At 48.9% G+C, this 19,116-nt stretch overlaps 2 gene segments (V, D, J or C); both read right to left on the bottom strand.

Annotated features, from left to right (window-relative positions):
• Positions 1 to 4,708: 4,708 nt before the first annotated feature.
• On the bottom strand, positions 4,709 to 5,421 carry LOC119244093 (immunoglobulin lambda variable 3-25-like). The segment is given in 2 exon segments: positions 4,709 to 5,016; positions 5,376 to 5,421. Coding segments are annotated over 2 exon segments (354 nt in total).
• Positions 5,422 to 13,543: 8,122 nt separating this feature from the next.
• Positions 13,544 to 14,000, bottom strand: LOC119245230 (immunoglobulin lambda variable 4-3-like). The segment is given in 2 exon segments: positions 13,544 to 13,866; positions 13,955 to 14,000. Coding segments are annotated over 2 exon segments (369 nt in total).
• Between the last annotated feature and the right edge of the window lie 5,116 nt (positions 14,001 to 19,116).

Here is a 19,116-nt window from a genome sequence, read left to right as displayed (position 1 = left end):
TGGGAGAATATTCAGTAAAGCATCTCACTGGGTCTTTTGATGTGGATGGATGCATGGGGATGGGACTTTGAAACAGAAGACACAAGGATAATTTTGCGTGAACGAGGTCTGTCAGATGCCCAGGGATGGTGGCGGTAGGGGTGAGATTGCCTGGGAGTGTGGGATAGGCAGGGATTTGCTGGCAGAGGAGGCCTCTTTGATGGTGGGACCCAGGTGTATTCTGGCTGTTGGTTTCACCTGGCATTACCTCCCACTCCCCATAAATTCATTATGATAATTTCTTCTTTGTTTTCTTCATTTTCTGGTAATGAATGTTTTCTAAGTCTGGATTGACACATTTAATATTTCCATCAAATTCTGAATATTTTTACTCATTACTTCTTTAAAGAATAGTTTTAGCTACAGCCCCAGCCTTGTCTTCTGGTTGCTTCCAGTTACTCACATTCACCTGAATTTGACCAATAACTCAAAGAGAATCTCATCATTTATGCATTTTCCTCTATTTCATTTTGAATGTTTTCTACTGGCTGTGTTACCAATTTCACTCTTTTAATTCATAATTTCTAATGTGTTACTCCAGCCACTGTTTATTTAATCTCAGACACTGTATTTTATTTCTAGGAGTTCAATGTGATACTTTAAAATGTCAAGTGTAGTACAATAATGACTTTCTATGCCTCTGTCAATATTCTGTCATCCGGGCATCTTCAGCACCAGTCTGGGTTAAGACTGTTGCACTTAGTACAGCTAATATGTCCTGATTCTTTGCAGGACATGTTGATAGACGCCTGGTGTGGTGAATTTTCTTTTTTAAGTCCCGGATGTTTTGCATTCTCTCTCCCTGTGCTTGTGCTAGAGATTTTTTTTTTTTTTTTTTTAATTCAGTAAAGCTGCTCGGACACATGGAATTCTTTCTACTTGCCTTTACACTTTCAAGGTGGCACCTGAGCAGCCTTTGGCTTGTGTGAATCCCCTGTGTTAAGACAAATTTTTCCGATTCATCAAACTGACTTTGGAGCGTTGTCCTCTGTCTGGGGAGCAGGCACAGTGCTGATGTGGGTGTGAGCTTGCAGGGAGGGGTCACTCTGTTGTCTTTGGGTGGTTCCTCCACGTCCTCAAGCAGTTTCCTCCTACATTGGTCTCACCAGTGTCCTAGGGGTCTTTCTAGAACTTTGGAGGTGTCTCTGTGCCGCTCTTGGGCCTCCCAAGGCTCATTTGACATGCAGAGTCCATGCTGTCGGGGTTTTTTTTTATTAATTATTTTTAAAATTCTTACATTATTGTTCATTTTTAAACAATATTTGCTTCCCCCAACTCAGGTGTAGTCCTTATAGAGTTTCCTTCACCAATGCACCCATGCACATCACCTCAGCCCCTTGTGCTCCTCCCTCCCTCCCTCTCATCCCTCTCCCTCCTCCTCCCCTGCAGGATGTCCCTGGTTTATAATTGTCTGTTTTTGCTTTGTTGTGCTTTGCACTGTTATTATTTTTTACACTTATGTCTTATTTGATTTCCCTATAAGTGAAACCATTGATATTTTTCTTTTTCCTTCTGGCTTATTTCACTGAGCATAATTCCTTCTAGCTCCATCCACATGCTGCGAATGGCATGAGTATTTTTTTTTTTTTTGATTGAGGAATAATATTCCACTGTGTATATACACCCCATCTTCTTGATCCAGTCAACTATTTTGGTGCATTTGGGTTGTTTCCAGGTTTTGCCTATTGTAAAAAGTGCTGCAATAAACATAGGAGTGTAGGTGTTCTTTTGAAACAATGTTTTTGTGTCCTTTGGGTAGATCCCTTTGGGTAGATCCTAGGGATCCTAGATCCCTAGGAGTGGAATTGCCAGGTCATATGGTAGCTCCATTTTTAGTAGACTGAGGAAACTCCAGACACTGGTCCAGTGGCTGGACCAGTTTGCGCTCCCACCAGCAATGTAGGAGAGTTCCTTTTTCACCACATCCTCAGCAACATTTGTTGTTGCTGGTTTTTTTGATATGTGCCATTCTTACTCATGTATCTCAATGTGGCTTTTATTTGCATTTCCCTGATTATCAGGGATGTTGAACATTTTTACATATACCTGTTGGCCATTTACATTTCCTCTTTGGAGAAATGTCTTTTAAGTTCTTCTGCCCATTTCTTGACTGGATTGTTTATTTTGTTTTTGTTGAGTCATGTGAGTTCTTTTTATATCTTTGCGATCAGTTCCTTATCAGCTGAATGGAGTGCAAAGATTTTTTTCCCAATTATTGGGGTGTCTCTCTGTTTTGGTTAATGTCTCTTTTATTGTACAGAAGCTTTTCAGTTTGATGTATCCCGGGTGCCTATCTTTTCCTTGAATTTCTTTGCTTTGGGTGATGAGTCTTTAAAGAGTTTACTGATATGTACGTCTTGTAGTGTTTTACCTATATTTTCTTCTGTATATTTTATGGTTCCAGGCCTTATGTCCAGTTCTTTTATCCATTTTGAGTTGATTTTTGTCATGCTGTGTGTATCAGGACCTAAGATATTTTAGGTTCATTTGCCAATGTCCATTGCAATCGGGTTTTAGGTGATTTTTTTTTTTTTTTGGAAGGAAGATGTACTACCCATGACGTGGTATAGGAAAATGGAGTTAAGCCAGACATTGTCCTGCCTTCCACTGCCAGCCTCTGTGGCTGTCACCTGTGACCTTGCTTTCCTCCTAGGTCTCATCGCCCACACGTGATAACGTGTTGGTGCAAAAAGTACTGGGTGCATGGGCACGGGGCACGAAATGTCACCCAGACCAAAATGTCCCACATGCATATAATTGGGGACACCCAGGCCAAGAAGGGAGAACACAGGGTGCCCACCTACTAGTGCTGATGCCCAGGGAAGATCATTATCACCAGACTGAGATGAGTTGAGATGAGACTGAGATAGAAACTGAGAGGAGAACCAAGAGAGTATGGAGATTTATGTGGTGCTGGGACTCAGTGGCTGCCTGACTCCCAGCCCCACTGTCTTGCTGCCTGCTGGTCAGCCAGTGCTCAGTTCCTTCCTTCATATTTAAAGGCCTGTCAAATCTATCCACAGCTCTAAAACTATCTTTTCTGTCTTCCTGAATCCACAGAACTGCCCGTTGCTGTGTCTTCAACCTCCTGGTGCTGGAGGACAGTGTGACCCAGATGGGGAAGGAGTGTGTGTCCCAGTTCCCACATAAACCTGTGTTACTGTGAGTTCAAGTCACCATGATCCCACACCTGACAGTAAAAGTCAGCCTTGTCCTCGGCCCGGGTCCTGCTGATGGTCAGGGTGGCCGTGTTCCCTGAGTTAGAGCCTGAGAACTGGTCAGAGATCCCTGAGGGCTGGTTGTTATCCTCATAAATGATAGTCACAGGGGCCGGTCCTGGCTTCTGTTGGTACCAGTTAGCATATTCACCTCCAGTGTATCTCCCTGACATGTCATCCTGGCCGTCTGTCCCAGAGACACAGACACTGAGGGTGACTGAGTCAGCTGATAGGAGACCACAGAGCCTGCAAGAGAGAAAAGGAGTGGAGGGTTAAAGTGCTGCACCCATTCCCAGAGCACCTCCACTTGCCTGGCCTGGACTCGGATCCAGTGGTTGTCTCTGTCCCCATGGTTCCACCTTCCTTCAGCCTCATCCTCAGTGCCAATTCTATAAGCCTCAGATCACAGCCATGGAGTCTGAAATGAGGACATCATTGACAATTGTGATGACTGTCACTTAATTTTAGCTGATGGTGACTGATGCTCCCCATGTTACATGAGGGCATCATTGCCTCTGAGTCTCTCAGAGAGGAGGCTTCATCTGGGAAACAGCTTCCCTCAGACCCTGGACTTCCATGAACACTCAGGTGTGAGCGACCAGGGGCTCCCACAGTGTCTGAAGAGGTGCTCTGTGTGTGTGTGTGTGTGTGTGTGTGCATTTCAAGTCCTAAGGGTCCTACATTCATTCTCCACTGTCCACTACAATGGTTTTCTCCATTCTCATTTCAGAGGAGCACTGGAGTGTGGCACTTAAACAGGCCAGGTCAGGTGGGAGGTTCTGGGGATTCATCCAGGACATTTGTCCCAGTCACCACGCTCAGGAAATCAAAGGACCGTGACAACTTGTTAAACACACAACACAAAGCGTCAATGAGGCTGCCTCGGCCGTGAAGCCTGAGGGGCCAGTGTCAGCACCTGAGCCTCGTCCTTTGTACCCTCAGGTTTCAGACCAAAACCTGAGGACACATAATCACAACTGCCATGGGTCTCCCTGTCACGGCACCACTCACATCTAGGCCAGCAAATCATAACTTTGCTCTGCTTCTGCCTCTTCCCTGTAAAGCCTTTCCTCACTTCCCTTGCGGGGAGTGTCCTGACTGAAGTTTTGTGTTGATCATTCAAATACAGTGTTTCTCAAAAGTTGTGACTATTTCTTGAATGACTCATTTTATGTTTTAACACCACAGAGAAATGTTCTTCTCTCTGTCCTTCATGTCATCGCTGTATCTTCAATTCAAAGGCTTGCTTGGGACAGCCTGCCCTGAGCCCTCATCCACTCCTGACACACACACTGCAGACCGGCCTGGGGGCTGGTGGAATGGGAGCCTGGGGACTCAGATCTGGGACCCGGAGCAGAGCTGCTCATGGCTGTGTCTCCATCCCCCTGGGACTGGAGGAGATGTGACCAGATGGATAAGGGGCTTGTGTCTCATTTCTCCATGGCCACGTGTCACTGTGGAGGATCATTGATGCTATACCACACCATACAGTAATAGTCAGCCTCGTCATCTGTCTGAGTCCCGCTGATGGTCAGGGTGACCGTGTTCCCAGAGCAGGAGCCAGATAACCAGTCAGGGATCCCTGAGGGCTGGGTACTATCCTTATAAATGACCAGCACAGGGGCCTGGTCTGGATGCTGCTGGTACCAATGAGCATATTCATTATCAAAGCTGTCTCCCTGACACGTCATCCTGGCCGTCTGTCCCAGAGACACTGACACTGAGGGTGGCTGAGTCAGCTCGTAGGACACCACAGAGCCTGCAAGGGAGAAAAGGAGAAGGGGGTTAATGTGCAGGACCCATTCCCAGAGCATCTCCTCTTGCCTGGCCTGATCAGACCCTGTGGTTTCTGGATCCCCTTCCCTTAGTCTCATCTTCAGTGTCTTCTGAACCTGGATGTGTATGACATTATGACAAATGATTAAATTCCCCACCACTTCTCTTAGCAGGCACAGGCCCTCAGGCTCACACCCGGCAGTGAGCACAGCGGGGTCTACCCATACCAGGCCCCGCTTAAGCAGAATCATGGGAATCAGGCCCTCAATGCAGCCCCCCTGAGCACAGAGTCAGTGCTAGGCTGGTCCCTCAGCCTGGACCTGGGGTGCAAGGATTAGGTACCTGTGCAGTGAGCCAGGAGGCCCATGAGGAGAGGGGTCCAGGCCATGATGGGGTCCCTGATCCTGCTCCCTGAGGCTGAGGTTGGGCAGGGTCCCCCCAGGCCTGTCTTATCCCCTTGCTGGAGAGAGCTGCTGGGTATGCAAATCAGCCAGGGTCAGGCTGCTGCTTGGGGAGCATTGTGGTTGCAGAGAAGACTCAGGGATATTATTTTTAGAGTCCCCACCCTCAGCTTAGGGACTCTATTCTTTTCTGGTCTTGTGGTCTGGTTGAATCTCCTCCCCAGACTCTGTCCTGGCCTCTGTGCTGGAAGCCCCTTCCGGGGCAGAGCTCAGGGTGGAGTCTGTCTGTGTTTTCTGGTTCTGGCCTGTAGGTGCCATTAGGAGGCTTAGTGGGGGGGTTTCACCCCAGAGCACAGTACCCGATAGCAGACAGAATAATCCTCTTCCCTTGCACAACACACACAGCATCATTCAGGTTTTAAATTTTCTTCCATGTTGCCTGAGGCTGGTGATAGGGGCTGTGCCTCAGTATCCCCAAGTTTGCTTCGGTCAGATAGATATTATGTCCTCCCAAGAAATGCTTGGTGACCCCTGTGCAAACTCTAATAGCAGCTGAGATCAATGTTCACCCTAATTAAGTGTATTTAATTCTTGTATAATATATTACTAATAAAAGTATCAATTTATGGGCCTCCCTGGTGGCGCAGCAGTTGAGCACTGTGTTGCGAAGCTGCCCGCAGCCTCTGCAGTGCCAGTTCGATCCCCAGCTGCTCCCGGGCCACCAGGTGAAGGTCCCACATGGTGCGCAGACCTCTCCTGCCCCCGCTGCTCCCCTCAGCAATGTATTTTGTCAGTCTGCCTGCTCTGCTCTCCACTCTGGCTCTGGTGAATTCTCTCACCCTCCCGCACTTCTGACTGTACCCAGTGCTTGAATGAATGAATGAATGAATGAATGAATGAATAAATAAATAAATAAATAAATAGCAAAGAGGCTTTGTCTTTAAAAAAAAAAGTGTCAATTTATAATCAAGAAAACAAAAGTTTTTGCAGCAATCACTGGGTACCAGGCTCTCCTCTAGGATGTGGATGGTTTTCTGTCAGGGCAGGAGGGTCTCTGACCAAAAGGTAGGAGCAGAATGTGTGAGTACAGAGTTGGGTGTGAAGAAGTAAAGTCATTTTAGCTAGTCTGCCTTGTGTGTGTTTGGGAGATGATTACTGATGTGTCTGAACTTGTGCCAGTGAAATTAGTAATTCAACAGTTCAGATCAGGTCTTGAAGTCTGAACATGGTGCATGATTGTCAAGGATGAGACTGTAGGAAAATATTACTGAATTTCTCTAGTGTTCCCTCATAGTGACTAACCCTACTGTCACACCCTCCAGGGTGTTTGAAACACCCTGACACAAGTGGCTTTTTCCTGCCCCATGGTGGCCACTCTGCACTGGCTGCAGGAGGCTCAGGGACATCAGCTGCTCAGGCATGCAGAGGCATCGTCTCAGCTGGTGATTCCCTGGTCCATGGGTTGCACTTTCATATGTGGCCTCTGTTTACCTCAAGGTCAGGGACAGAGACCTCAGATCAATAAGGAAAATATGAGCATGTTTACTTAGAGGAGGGTGGTGCAGGACTCACCTGAGACACACCTGGAAGAACTATCAGATCACAAGGTGGCACTGGGGAGAAGAGGATTCAGGGAATGGCTCTTCATGGTGCCAGCTGTGTGTGCAGTGCCATCATGGGGCCTTGGGGTGACTGCACCCAAGACAGATAGGAGAACATCTGTCCAGGAAATATTTGTCACCCTCACTCCAGTCTTGCACACATTCCTTCTGGTGTATGACATGAACATGGCACTGTCCCTGCTCTTGGGAGTTTCCATATTGTGGATGGAGCAGAGCAAGAGCATCCCTGGTTTTCAGACACAGCAGATGGTCCTCATGAGTCCCCTGTGTGTTGGCTCATCTATTTGAAAGCTGGACACTGTTCACAGGTTCTTGACAGGATTGATAAAGTGGCCCAGTTTTAGCTGGTATGATAAGTGCCAATTCACCGTGATTCTTTTCAATGAAGATTGGTGTGAATTAAAGGGTCATACTTGATTCATACAGCATCTTTCCCCTTGAATGAGGATGTGATAGCTGCAGCTGCAGCAGCCACTCCTAGGTCTTATGTTAACAAAGGAAAACAATGTCTGCGTACAGTGTGGTTGACCCAGAGAATAAGCCAGATCTGGGATCTCATGGAATGGGTGGGTCTCTGTGGAAAAGCCATCTCCCTCCAGAGTTCTTGTAGAATAAAAAAATGTCTTTTGTATTTGCTGTGCATATAAAAGACCTGTCATTTCCTGACCATTGGGAAAATGATTCATAGAAATCAATCCATTAATAAAAGTGATTGCAAGGATGATTAACAGGTAATTAATATCAGATAAAAAATGACCAGTAGGTGTTGATAATGACAGGCTGCAGAGGGGCCTTTGGAGCTGCTGTCAGGAGAAAGATGGATCAAGTAATAGGAAGTGTCTCCAAAGACACTTGATTCAGTTTCTGTGAGGATAAAGCCATGGCCAATTCACCCTCACAATCCTGGACCTTCAATACTTATCTAACTCCATATATGTGTATCTTTTTCTTTTCAAAAACAGGGGTTCCAATCAAGGTGCTTGGCTCCACCCCAGGATCTGCCCAGAGCCAGTCTGCAAGGAGACGTGTTCCCCTTCCAGGCTGGTGGAGAGACACTGGGCAGCATCTGAGAGTGGAGTGTTGGGGCCCGGAGACCTGTCCAGGAACAGAAGCCTGATGCTGTAGAGCCCACATGCCACCACTGGGTGGGCCCTGGGGCCTCTCTTGTGAACACAGGTTCGAAGTGTCATCTCATGATCTGGAGCAGATATGGGTTCAGACATCCTGAGCATGCGATAAACATGGCTGACCTGCTAATTTCTAAACCACTGATACCAAAACACCCTCACTCAAAAGATAAATTATTTGGAGAAAAAACCTCTCCATGTCTGGACTGATTTTTGTCTGACTAGTGAAACTGTGTTAGGCTCATACTTTATCAGCCCCAACTTTCCTCCTTTCTTCCGTCACTGCCATAATCCTGTCTTAGCTCCCTTATCCCAGATGGGGGAGACATATGTGAGCCTTGAGTCCCCTGTGTCCTTGTCTGCCAGCTCAGAGGCAACTCTTTCTATTGTCAGTAGTCAGAGTCAGAATATTGGCTTCCATGTGTGCTGGCAGTGAGACCATTGCCCTGCAACAGGGAACGTTCTGGGTTTTCTGAGGATGAAAACCAGTGACACTCTCAGATGCTATGATCAAAGCCAGTTCAGTCCCACTGTGACAGGTTTTCATGAGAGCTTTGGGGCAGTGATCAGGGTGTCATCAGGGGGAATCTGCAGGTGACACATCCGGGTCTCCAGCAGCAGAGCAGCTTAGAGGGGACCACCAGGACCAGCCCTGTTTGGACTCAGGTGGGTTGAGTCCAGCCCCTTAGCTGATCCTGTTGGGATCCTGGGCTGAAGACAGGGGAGTGGTCACCTACCCCTCTCTTTGTACTGATGCCCATAATGTGGCCAGGTGAGGATAAAAGAGCTGCTTGTGCATTCTGTCCTGGGCTCTCTCATAGGTCCTCTAGTAACACTGTGGGCGGCGTGTGTACTGGACTGCAGAGGCCACACCGACATGAACAATGACACCGGGGTGCAGTGTTACTCAGGGGCCAGGAAGGTGTTTCACTGGAGACGGGATCAGGCACCCAGCGGCCTTGGCATCACATGAGATCACACACTGGTGAGGGGACTCCGTAACTTTATAGAAAAATATTTGAAGAAAGAAAAGGTGAATTTTGAAATAAAGAAATGGGATTTATCTCTCTTGTGGGAAAGTTTTTTAAATTTTTCACAAGTGTGAAATTTTGTCAGACTTGAATGAAATATATTCACCTTTCATATCTACATCACTTATTTTGCGATATAATTCAAATACATTGTTTTAACCATGAAAGTCAATATAATGCAGTAGGTTTTGGTATCTTCACCATAGTGCTATGATCACTACAATCAGTTTTACATAATTTTAATACTAAATGAACCCCATCCTCCAGTTCCTGCCTCCAAACACCACAGTTCAAAGCAACTGTCTTTCTTTATATTTCTCTATTCTGGGCTTTTATACAAGTGGAGCCGTGTGGTGTGTGGTCTTAATGCTGACTCCTGTCATTGCACAGCATCTCCCGGCTTCAGTCCCACTGGTGCATGGAGCAGGATTTCATTCCACTTCATGGCTGAGGGATATTCTATGCTATGGACACACCCTGGTCAGTTGATCCATTCATTCATGGACAGATTTTGGGGTGTTTTCACCATTTGACAATTTGGAACACTAATCCTGCAACAAACACTGTATATGCATATATATATTTGATGTCATTGTTTCTGTTTGTGCAACGCATGCTTTCTCCTCTCAGGTGTAGTCCCCGTGTACAAGAAACATTTTTATACAAGTTTTCTGTGGGTATATGATTTCACTTTTTTTTTTTGGGTCTATGCTGTGAACAGAGTTTTTGGACCATATGTTACCTTCAGAATTAGTCATTAGAGCAATTTCCAGACTGTTTTACCAAAGTGGCTCTACCTTTTTCCATTCTGCTATGTGTGAGGGTTTCAATTCTTCCAAATTCATGTCATCACTAGTTATCATCTGTTTTACCTGCACTTGTTGGTGTTTAAGTGGTACCTAAGTTTGGTCTGAATTGCATTTCCTTAATGACTGACAATGGTGAACCCCTCATGAGCTTATGGCTGTTTGCACTTTTCCCCACAGAAAGATCTCCTTACTATGATTAGCTCTCTCATAAGGGTCATGTTCTTCTGTCCCCCATCTTCCTGGTGCTGCTCTGTGTTACCTGGACCATCACTACCTGTTTGGGTCTTGAGGGTTAGTCATGTGCTGGTGATGAGTGTCCTTCTGGAGCGCGGATCCTGTTTCCCCAAGTTGAGTGCTGAGCTGAGCTCCTTTATGGATGTGCCCCCTTGTGCCATATCGGCACACTGGCACTTAGGATTTGACCCCAACCTGCACTCAGGTGTGTTCAGGGATTCATGCTGCGGGTGCAAACGTGGCCCATGGCTGCCTGGTGTAGCTGCAGGATGTGCCTTGTGAGTCTAGGTAGCCTGCTGTGTGTTGCCCGCTGGGTGCAGCCATGGGCAGTGCCAGCTGCCAGCAGCAGGGTCACTAGTGAGGCTCGCTGTTTTGGCGAGAGCCTGCTTGCTGATAGGTGCGCTGCAAGTGCTTTGGGGCTGCTGGGCTTCTGGCAGGGATGGCTGCAGAAGTGGCACTGCCTCCCCATGGCTGTGGGTTGTGGGTATGGCATGGACCAAGAGGTAGGTCTTGTAGTGTCACTGGAGCACCTCACCCTGGTGGTGTGTGTTGTGCGAGCTGGGCCCACTGGACTGCAGGAGGTGGCTCTGGAGGCTGGAGGCTGCTGTGGTAAAAGTGTGGGAGCCAGGCTTGCCCCCCTGCTGAAGACTTGGTTGTTGGGGACAGAGCACACACACATGCTGAAGGGGTTCATTGTCTCAGCCTCCAGGCTGTGGGGGAGCACAGGCTCTGGTGGGGTCTACACTAGCTAGCACGTGGGAGATCGAGTGAATTTGCTAGCACACAGGTGGTTGATATCAGGGCTAGGTTGTTATCAGGGCCAGGTTGTTATCTGCCAGGTGTCACACCCGTGATGGTTGCTCCTTGGCTCCTAGCGAGCTTGGTCATTTCCATGGGTGGGCAGAGCTCTCAGGAAGGACTTGACTTCAGGGTCTGGTGTGTGAAGGGTGGGATCCAGGAAGGCACCAGTTACACTGTTATCAGCAATGTTGCAAGAGGTTGCCACGATGGTACCAGTGGTAAGCCTGGATTATATTTTCAAATTCCTGGACTCCCAGGCCCATGCTGTCAGGTGGGTGTCAGAGACAAATGCTATTCACCAGCAGGTCAAATGGTGACCAGCCTGTGTGATTACTTTGAGGGTAAATGAAATTCAGGCTTTTTAGGCCGCTAGCCTCCGTGGCTCTCATCTGCGGCCTTGATCCTGTTGGAGCAGAATGCGGTTGCATGCATGGGCGAGGGGCATGCCTGCCTGATTGTGGGCACCTGGAATAGGGGTGTGACATGCCTCCATAAGTGTGCAGCCTGGCCTAGAGGTCAGGGGTATGAGGTGGCATCACTCAGAGAAGGACAACACTACGAGAGGAGACCTGTGAGGCCACAGAGGGGACATGAGAGAACGCCAGCGAGGGCCCAGAGAAAAGCAAGCTCAGAGATTCCTGGGGATTGGGGGGCTTGTAGCCTCCTGGCCCCGCAGTCCTCCTGCCCGAGCTGGACATTGTTGGCCACTGCACTTTGAATCCCAGGCTCAAAGTCAGTCTGATCACAGGTCTTCAGGGCTCAATCCTTGTCTCTGTTTCAGTGCGGCAGCTTCAGGTGCTTGTCTTCATGTTTTAATTCAGACTTGCAGAGCCGGAGCCAGGCGCACACACACGTCTGCATGGAGCATCTTCAGTGTAAGTTTTGGGAAAAATCCTGCAAGGACCCCTGTGCTCCACACTGCTCTGCAGTCACCTTCCCAGGACAAGAGCTGCCTGTGGTCTCCTCCTGCCCCTGCCCCCGTCATAACCTTGACCATGAGAATCGCATCTCATGGGCACGTGGTCCCCGTCTGACCTGGGGTTGGCAGTGGCAGCTCCCTCCCTGCTTGGGCACCATTAACAGGACAGAGAATGACCTTCATCTGCCTCCCATTTACATTCTCATCATCACGTCTATATCTGCCCTTTGGTCCAGAGGAGGCTCTTGTGTCACTTTATTCCAAATTATAACCCACAAACCCCAGGTGGGCATGGATGTGTTTGATGGACGTGGAATGTGACACATTTCCCTGCAGTCCCCTGACTCCCTCTTCTACAGTGGAAGGACTGCAGGAAACCCCCACTGGAGGGGTGCATGGACACCTTGTTGGGGACGCAGTGACTATAAAATTTCAGTCAGAATAACTGGTCACTGGAGTGGGGAGAGAGGGAGGGTCTCTTTGCCCCATGACTCTGCGGTCCTGGTGTCAGAGGTCCCCACAGGACTGAGCCCTGATGTCCATCTTGGGTCCTGTTCCCTGCTCCCTGACCACCCCTCCCCAGCCCCAGCACCCCTTCCTCTTCTTCTCACTTAAGATTCACCCAGGCCCAGGCAGCTATAAGACTCCCTCGGGGCTATAACCTTGTGAGACAGTCAACAGGGGTCTGGCCTGATGCCCTCTGACCCAGCTAAGGTCAGGGCCTGGGACCAGGGACACTTAGTCACTATGTCTGCTGTGGAGAATCAGCATGTCCAGTAATCTGCTCCCCACCCATTCAAGTACATTTGAGGTGGGTCCCCCATAAGGTTGAGATATGGTGGGTCTACATTTCTACTGAGAGCATCTACACGCCCTCATCTCTACTTTGGCTCCCTTGATGTGTCCTGGTCAGTCCTATAAAGTCCTATGGGTGGATGTGGAGCCATTTTCAGCATCACAAGCTGATAATCTACCCCATTAGAGACTCCAATGTGCCCCTATTCTCCTGCTGCACACCTTCTCACAGGCTCTTTGAACCCAACTGGAACCTAGTCTGGACACTCCATGGGGCTCAGAACTCTCTGTCCAACCTCCCTCGGAGTCAGATGTTTTCTGCAAAACCTCGATCCTGACAGGAGTCCTGTTCCCTCCATGGGGACCCGGAGGCAGGACACTCCCTGCAGACAATTCGCTGAAACTCTGAGTGTCCACACTCTTCTCTGAGCAGAGCCCAAGCTGTGGGCACAGGGCTGTGAGCCCTGGGGTATGGTCACTGTCCACACCCTCTCTCAGGGTCAGGATCCTCCTTGTCTCTCCCAGCATCACCCCACAGGCCTGAGGGAGGACACAGATGCTGTGTTGTCCAAATGACCTCAGTGATGACCGGTGTCCCTCAGTGTCCTGATGTCTGGGAGGATGTCAGAGCCACAGGGATTGAAGGAGAAGAGTTAAGATATCTGGATCCTGCAGAGGGATGAGGAGTAGCTCTCCCTGAGCCCTGTGAGGAAGAGGGAGAGGGGGAGGGAGGTTTTGGCCCCACTTCCCCTTTGTCTGTGTCACTGTGGCTTAACCGTATTGCCCACCAATAGTATAGCCTGTGCCACAGTAATACTCAGCCTCGTCCTCAGGCTGCATGTTGGAGATGGTCAAGTAGCGGTCAGCCCCTGAGCTGGAGCCTGAGAAGTGATCGGGGATCCCCTGCCCCTTTTTGTGGCTTCCATCACTCTTCACATACATCACAAACCACGGGGCCCTCCCTGGCAGCTGTTGATACCATATAATGTAGTAGTTGCTGTACTCCCTGCTCAGGGTGCAGGTGAGCTTGGCTGAGGCTCCCAGGGAGGCAGATGCAGAAGGGGTCTGGGTCAGCACAGGCACAGCACAGAGACCTGGAACAGAAGATTCAAGAATCATGGTGAGTGAGATTGGCAGGAGTTACCGGGGAGCGGAATCCCTGAGTGTCTGGGCTGCTCTGACCTGTGGAGACTATGAGGGGCAGGAGGTAGAAGGACACCCAGGCCATGGTGGAGGCTTCCAGGAGCTCTGCCCTGAGGCTGCCCAGCTGCACTGGCCTCTCCAGGCTCCTGTCTTATCCTCCCTGCCTGCAGCTCCAGGAGGCGGGGCAGCCAATGCAAATCTCTCTCTGTGTGTCTCAGTCTTGTCTGAGCCCTGAGCCTAAGGGCCTCAGGTGATCCTGACCAAGTACTCAGATCCTTATGTCCAACGCACATGGAATCTGTGTTTTCTGCTGTGGAGGGAGCAGGAGGAGGGTCCCCACCTCTGGTCACATACAAACTCAGACTTAACTGGGAATCAGATTCCAGCACTGTTAGCAGCTGAGTGTTCACTGCATAGACTCAGGGAGGACAGATGCCTGAATACAGAAGCTGTGGCCCTGACAGGAGTGCTCAGGAGGCCTGTGATGAGGGAAGGAGGTAAACATGATGTCAATTATGTCTCTGCATGGTAATTCTGGGACAGAGAATCTGTTGTGGGTTCAGTCCCTCTTCTAGTTCTGACTTGAGTATTGCATGACACTCCATGCCTCAGTTTTCCCATCTGTGAAATGGGTGAAACGAGAGCAATTATTCTCAGGATTGTTACTAAAGGATTTAATAAGTATGAATTATTTTCAGTGGTTAGACATATGTTAAGAACATAGACGATTTTTCTTCCTCCTCTATTAAAATTCTTATCCACATATCTCCTAATATAAACATGGATACAGAGCATACAGGAATAAGTAAAGTGAAGGAAATAAAATGTTTTGGATTTGACACATTGACATGGTTTTTACTTAACTGTAATGCCAAATTGCACAGGCACCACACACACTCACACTCATTAACAGGCTAACCTATTTAATGCCCTTTGCATAGATAGCAGAAGTAATATCCTCTCAGATCCCTGTCCTACTTACTGGGCCTTTATGCCCATGGGCAGGATCATGGTTCCCTAATACACATGTCACAGAGTGTCCTGGCAGAACTAGGGCACATCTGCTTGACCAGACTCTGTGCAGACTGTTATTTCATTACCATTGTGACACCCCATTCTGAGAGAGGGGCCCTCACCCATAGATCTGCAAACCTGTCCTGCATGAGGGTATCACACAGCCTGGTGGGCAATGAGATCTGAGGAGGCTCGGGGTGGGCTGCTATCACTGAGGTGAGGCAAGCTGGGGTGCAGTAGCTGAGTCACCTGATTCTGATCCTTTCCAGTCGGTCCACAGAGTCGCGTGGCGCTGCAGAGGCTCTGAGGGATGAATGAGCACAGCAGTGTTGAGCTGGCTGGAGACCCAGGACCTGCAGATGGAAAAGAGAACAGCGGTGTCCTGGGGGCTCCTCATCCAGTTAGCAGCTGTACCAGACCCCTCCTCCACTGAGACAACAATGGGCTTGTCTCTTTGTCCTGATGGGAGGCTGAGGAGGACACATCATCACTTGACAGAGGTTGTCACCATGTTAAGGTAAGAGAGCAGGATGGAGCTGTGAACAGTCATTTAATGGAGGGTCAGTGTCCTTGTGGGTCTCTAGTCCTGCCCACCTGATTGATCCGCAAGAGCTTGGTGGTGTAACCTCCACCTGCAGTGTCCTCAAGGAGAGGGAGGTCTTGACCGTGGAGGAAATGGGTTGTGGGTTGAATTGGGTCGAAAAGCTAAACCTATTCGCCTGGTCTTTACAATATGGGTCTCTGGAGACAGATACTCCCAAGGGAGAGCCCATGGAAGAAGGGGGCAGAATCCACAAGCTGAGGAAACACAGAAAAGTAGTCATTGCTGAAGAGAGGCACAAACCACATTCTCTTCAGAGTACACAAAAATCCAAACAAAGCAAACCAAAACCAACCTTGCCAATGCCTTCATCGATATTATCCTCAGACCTGAGTCAACACATCTCACTTGTCAGCCCCTAGTATGTGGGTCTCTGTCACTGCAGTCCTAGAACTGACCAGTCTCCCCAAGAGCCTGCCCTGAAGGTGTCAGCTGTCTATCCTTCCAGAATCTTCTGTCTCTGGCATCACCAGCCCCAGGGTTGAATCTGCTGCCTGTGCTTCTCTCCCTCAATGTTTGACCAGCCTCCCAGGAGCCTGTCTCCAGCACCAAGGCAGCAAACCATCATATGTGGTCAGAGATCATTTGTCCCCCTGCCTGCTCCTTCTGAGTGGAGCGAACCCCAGGGTCGCCAGTGTGGAGCGAACCCCAGGGTCGCCAGGGTCCTGTCCTGTCCCACAGAACAGTCTGATGTTTTCATGTTAGTTGTCAACATGACTGTGTAGAATCAGGCACTCATTTCCTGGGTCCTGTGCACAATCTGAAATTTCACAGTGTGTGATGGAGTTGTGAGGACGGGTGACCTGTGTTGAGGGATTGCCAGAATGTAGCGTCCTGAGAAAATACTCAGTGAAGTATCTCAATGGGTCTTTATCTCGTGGATGGATCCATGGGTTGGGACTTTGGAACAGAACACAGAAGGATAATTTTCAGTTTAAGATGTCAGATCAGTTGCCCAGGGACTTGAGGACAGGGGGTTGTCATAATACAGGAGGTGGAGGGTAGGCAGCAATTTGGTAGCAGGAGTGGCCTCTTTGATGTAGGACCCAGGCCTATTCAGGTTTCACTGAGGATTACCCCTCTCCCTCATTATTGGTTTGTTTTATCTCCTTGTTGCTGAAGGTGTCCTAATTTCTTAGTTTGGTGCCTTTATTGTTACCAAAAAGGTCTGAATATTTTTAGGCATTATTTCTTCAAAGACCTGTTCTACCTACACAACCCAAGATTCTCTCACTATCCCCTCCATTGCACACACTCACTGAATTCGACCTCCAACTCTAAGATAATCTGGTCATTGATAGCATTTACTGTCTTTGTTTCTTTTGAGTATTTTCTACTGTTGTGCCATCAATTTCAGTAGGTTTTCACTTCTAACATCTACTATGCTGTTACTCCAGACACTGCATTGTTTAGTCTCAGATATTTAGTTTCAATTCTAGGAGTTCAGTTGCCATCTCTTACATGGTTCTTCTTGTCTGCACCTAGCAGTTTCCCTCACTCCCTGTCCTTAGGAACGTGGACTAACGCAAAATAATGACTTCTGGTACACTCTCCAAATTGTATGTTCTAAGCATCTTCAGAGAAAAATGACCATAGCGCTTCTTACAGCTCATATGTCCTGTTCTGTGCAGGGCATTGTGATAGGGCACCAGGTGTGGTGAATTTCCTGTTAGGTCCCAGGTGCTTTGCATTCCCTCTCCCTGTGCTTTTGAGAGACACTGAAAATTCTGTTTTCCTGGGCACAGGGATTTCTATTTTCCTTTACACTTTCTAGGTGGCATCTGAGCAGTTTTTGATTTGGGTGAATCCACTACATGTTAAGGCGAATTCTCATGATTTCTAAAACTGACTTTGGACCATTGTCCTCTGCCTGGGGAGCAGGCACTAGTGATGGGGTGGGGGTGAAATCTGTGGGGATCACGCTATTGTCCTTGGGTGGGTGGTCTGCCTTGTATTGCTAGCAAGGCACAGAGCAGGTTTTCTATGATCCAAGAAGATGGGTAAAGGAGAGTCCTGGAGCCCTAGTGGCTTTCTTAGGCTTTGAACTTTTTCACATCATTTGTAGTGCGGCAACCAGGTACATGGCAGGTAGGAACCCCCCAAACACCCCCCACCCATTGGTGAATGTTTACCCTTTCTGTGCTCTCTGCGTTCTCTCATGGTCTCTGTTCCTCTGCTCCTGCTGCTGTTTCTCTGTCTCCTACCACTGTCATCCCTGTGACGCCGCCCTTCTATGCCCAACCTCTCAGCCCACATGCGCCCACGTTTGCACACCCACACCCTACTCCAGGTGTCTGCCATCAGGCACACGTGCATGTTCACAGGTGTGGGTCTTAGATGCCAATGGTGGGAGGGGGGGGAAATCCTGACAATTTCCTCTTACCCTACACTCCTCTAGCAGTTTCCTCCTGCACTATCTTATCAGGGCTCCTAGGAAACTTTCCAGAGTCTGCAGTGGTCTCTGTGCTGTTCTTTGGCCTCCTAAGGTCATTTGACACGCAGGTCCATGCATCGGTTTTGGGTGATGGGCTGGAAGGATATGGCAGTTACTGCAGACACCGCCATATGTGCTTATAACTGAGACTCAGCTGGGAGACCCTGCAGGGTCCTCCTGATGGCGGAGGGGCCTGGTGTGGCATCAGGGCATCATTGGCCCTGAGTCTCTCAGAGAGGAGGCATCAGCTGGGAAAAAGCTTCTCTCAGACCAAGGACTCCTAAAATGGCACATCTGTGAGCAGCCAGAGGCCCCCAGCAGTGTTGGGGAGGTATATTGTGTGTGTGTGTCTATGTGTGTGTGTGCATATCAAGACTTTAGAGGTCCTACATTCATTCTCCAGTGTCCACTACAATGGTTTTCTCTATTCTAATTTCAGAGGCGCACTGGAGTGTGCTGCTTCAAGAGGTCGGGGAAGGTGGGAGGTTCTGGGGATTCATCAGGATATTTGGCCAATACTCCCAGTCACCACGCTAAGGACATCAGAGGGCCGTGACAACTTGTTAAACACACAACACAAGGTGTCCATGAGGCTGCCTTGACCATGAAGCCTGAGGGGCCTGAGTCAGCACCTGAGCCTCGTCCTGTGTACCCTCAGGTTTCAGACCAACATCTGAGGTCCAGGAGCCACAAGACTCCCATACCAAGGCACCACTCACATCTAGTCCAGTCATATCTCCGCTTTGCTTCTGCCTGTTCCCTATAAAAGCCTTTCCTCAGTTCCCTTGCAGGAGTGTCCTGACTGTGAAGTTTTGTGTTAATCGCTCAAATATAGTGACTCATTTTATGTTTTATTGAGTGACTCATTTTATGTTTTAACACAATAGAGAAATGTTCCTCTCTCTGTCCTTCATGTCATCACTGTATCTTCAATGCAAAGACTTGCTCGGGACACCCTGCCCTGAGCCCTAATCCACTCCTGACACACACACTGCAGACCAGCCTGGGGGCTGGCGGAGGGGGAGCCTTGGGACTCAGATCTAGGACCCGGGTCAGAGCTGCTCATGGCTGTGTCTCCATCCCCCTGGGGCTGCAGGAGAGTGTGACCAAGACAGGGAAGGGGTTTGTTTCTCTCTTCCCCATGGCCCCGTG

This window comes from Talpa occidentalis, unplaced genomic scaffold, assembly GCF_014898055.3.
Source record: "Talpa occidentalis isolate TD23 unplaced genomic scaffold, MPIMG_talOcc4v2.1 talOcc4.14, whole genome shotgun sequence".
NCBI lineage: Eukaryota > Metazoa > Chordata > Mammalia > Eulipotyphla > Talpidae > Talpa > Talpa occidentalis.
The sequence above is the reverse complement of the archived record's forward strand: the minus strand, read 5'-3'. Positions and strand labels throughout refer to the sequence as shown.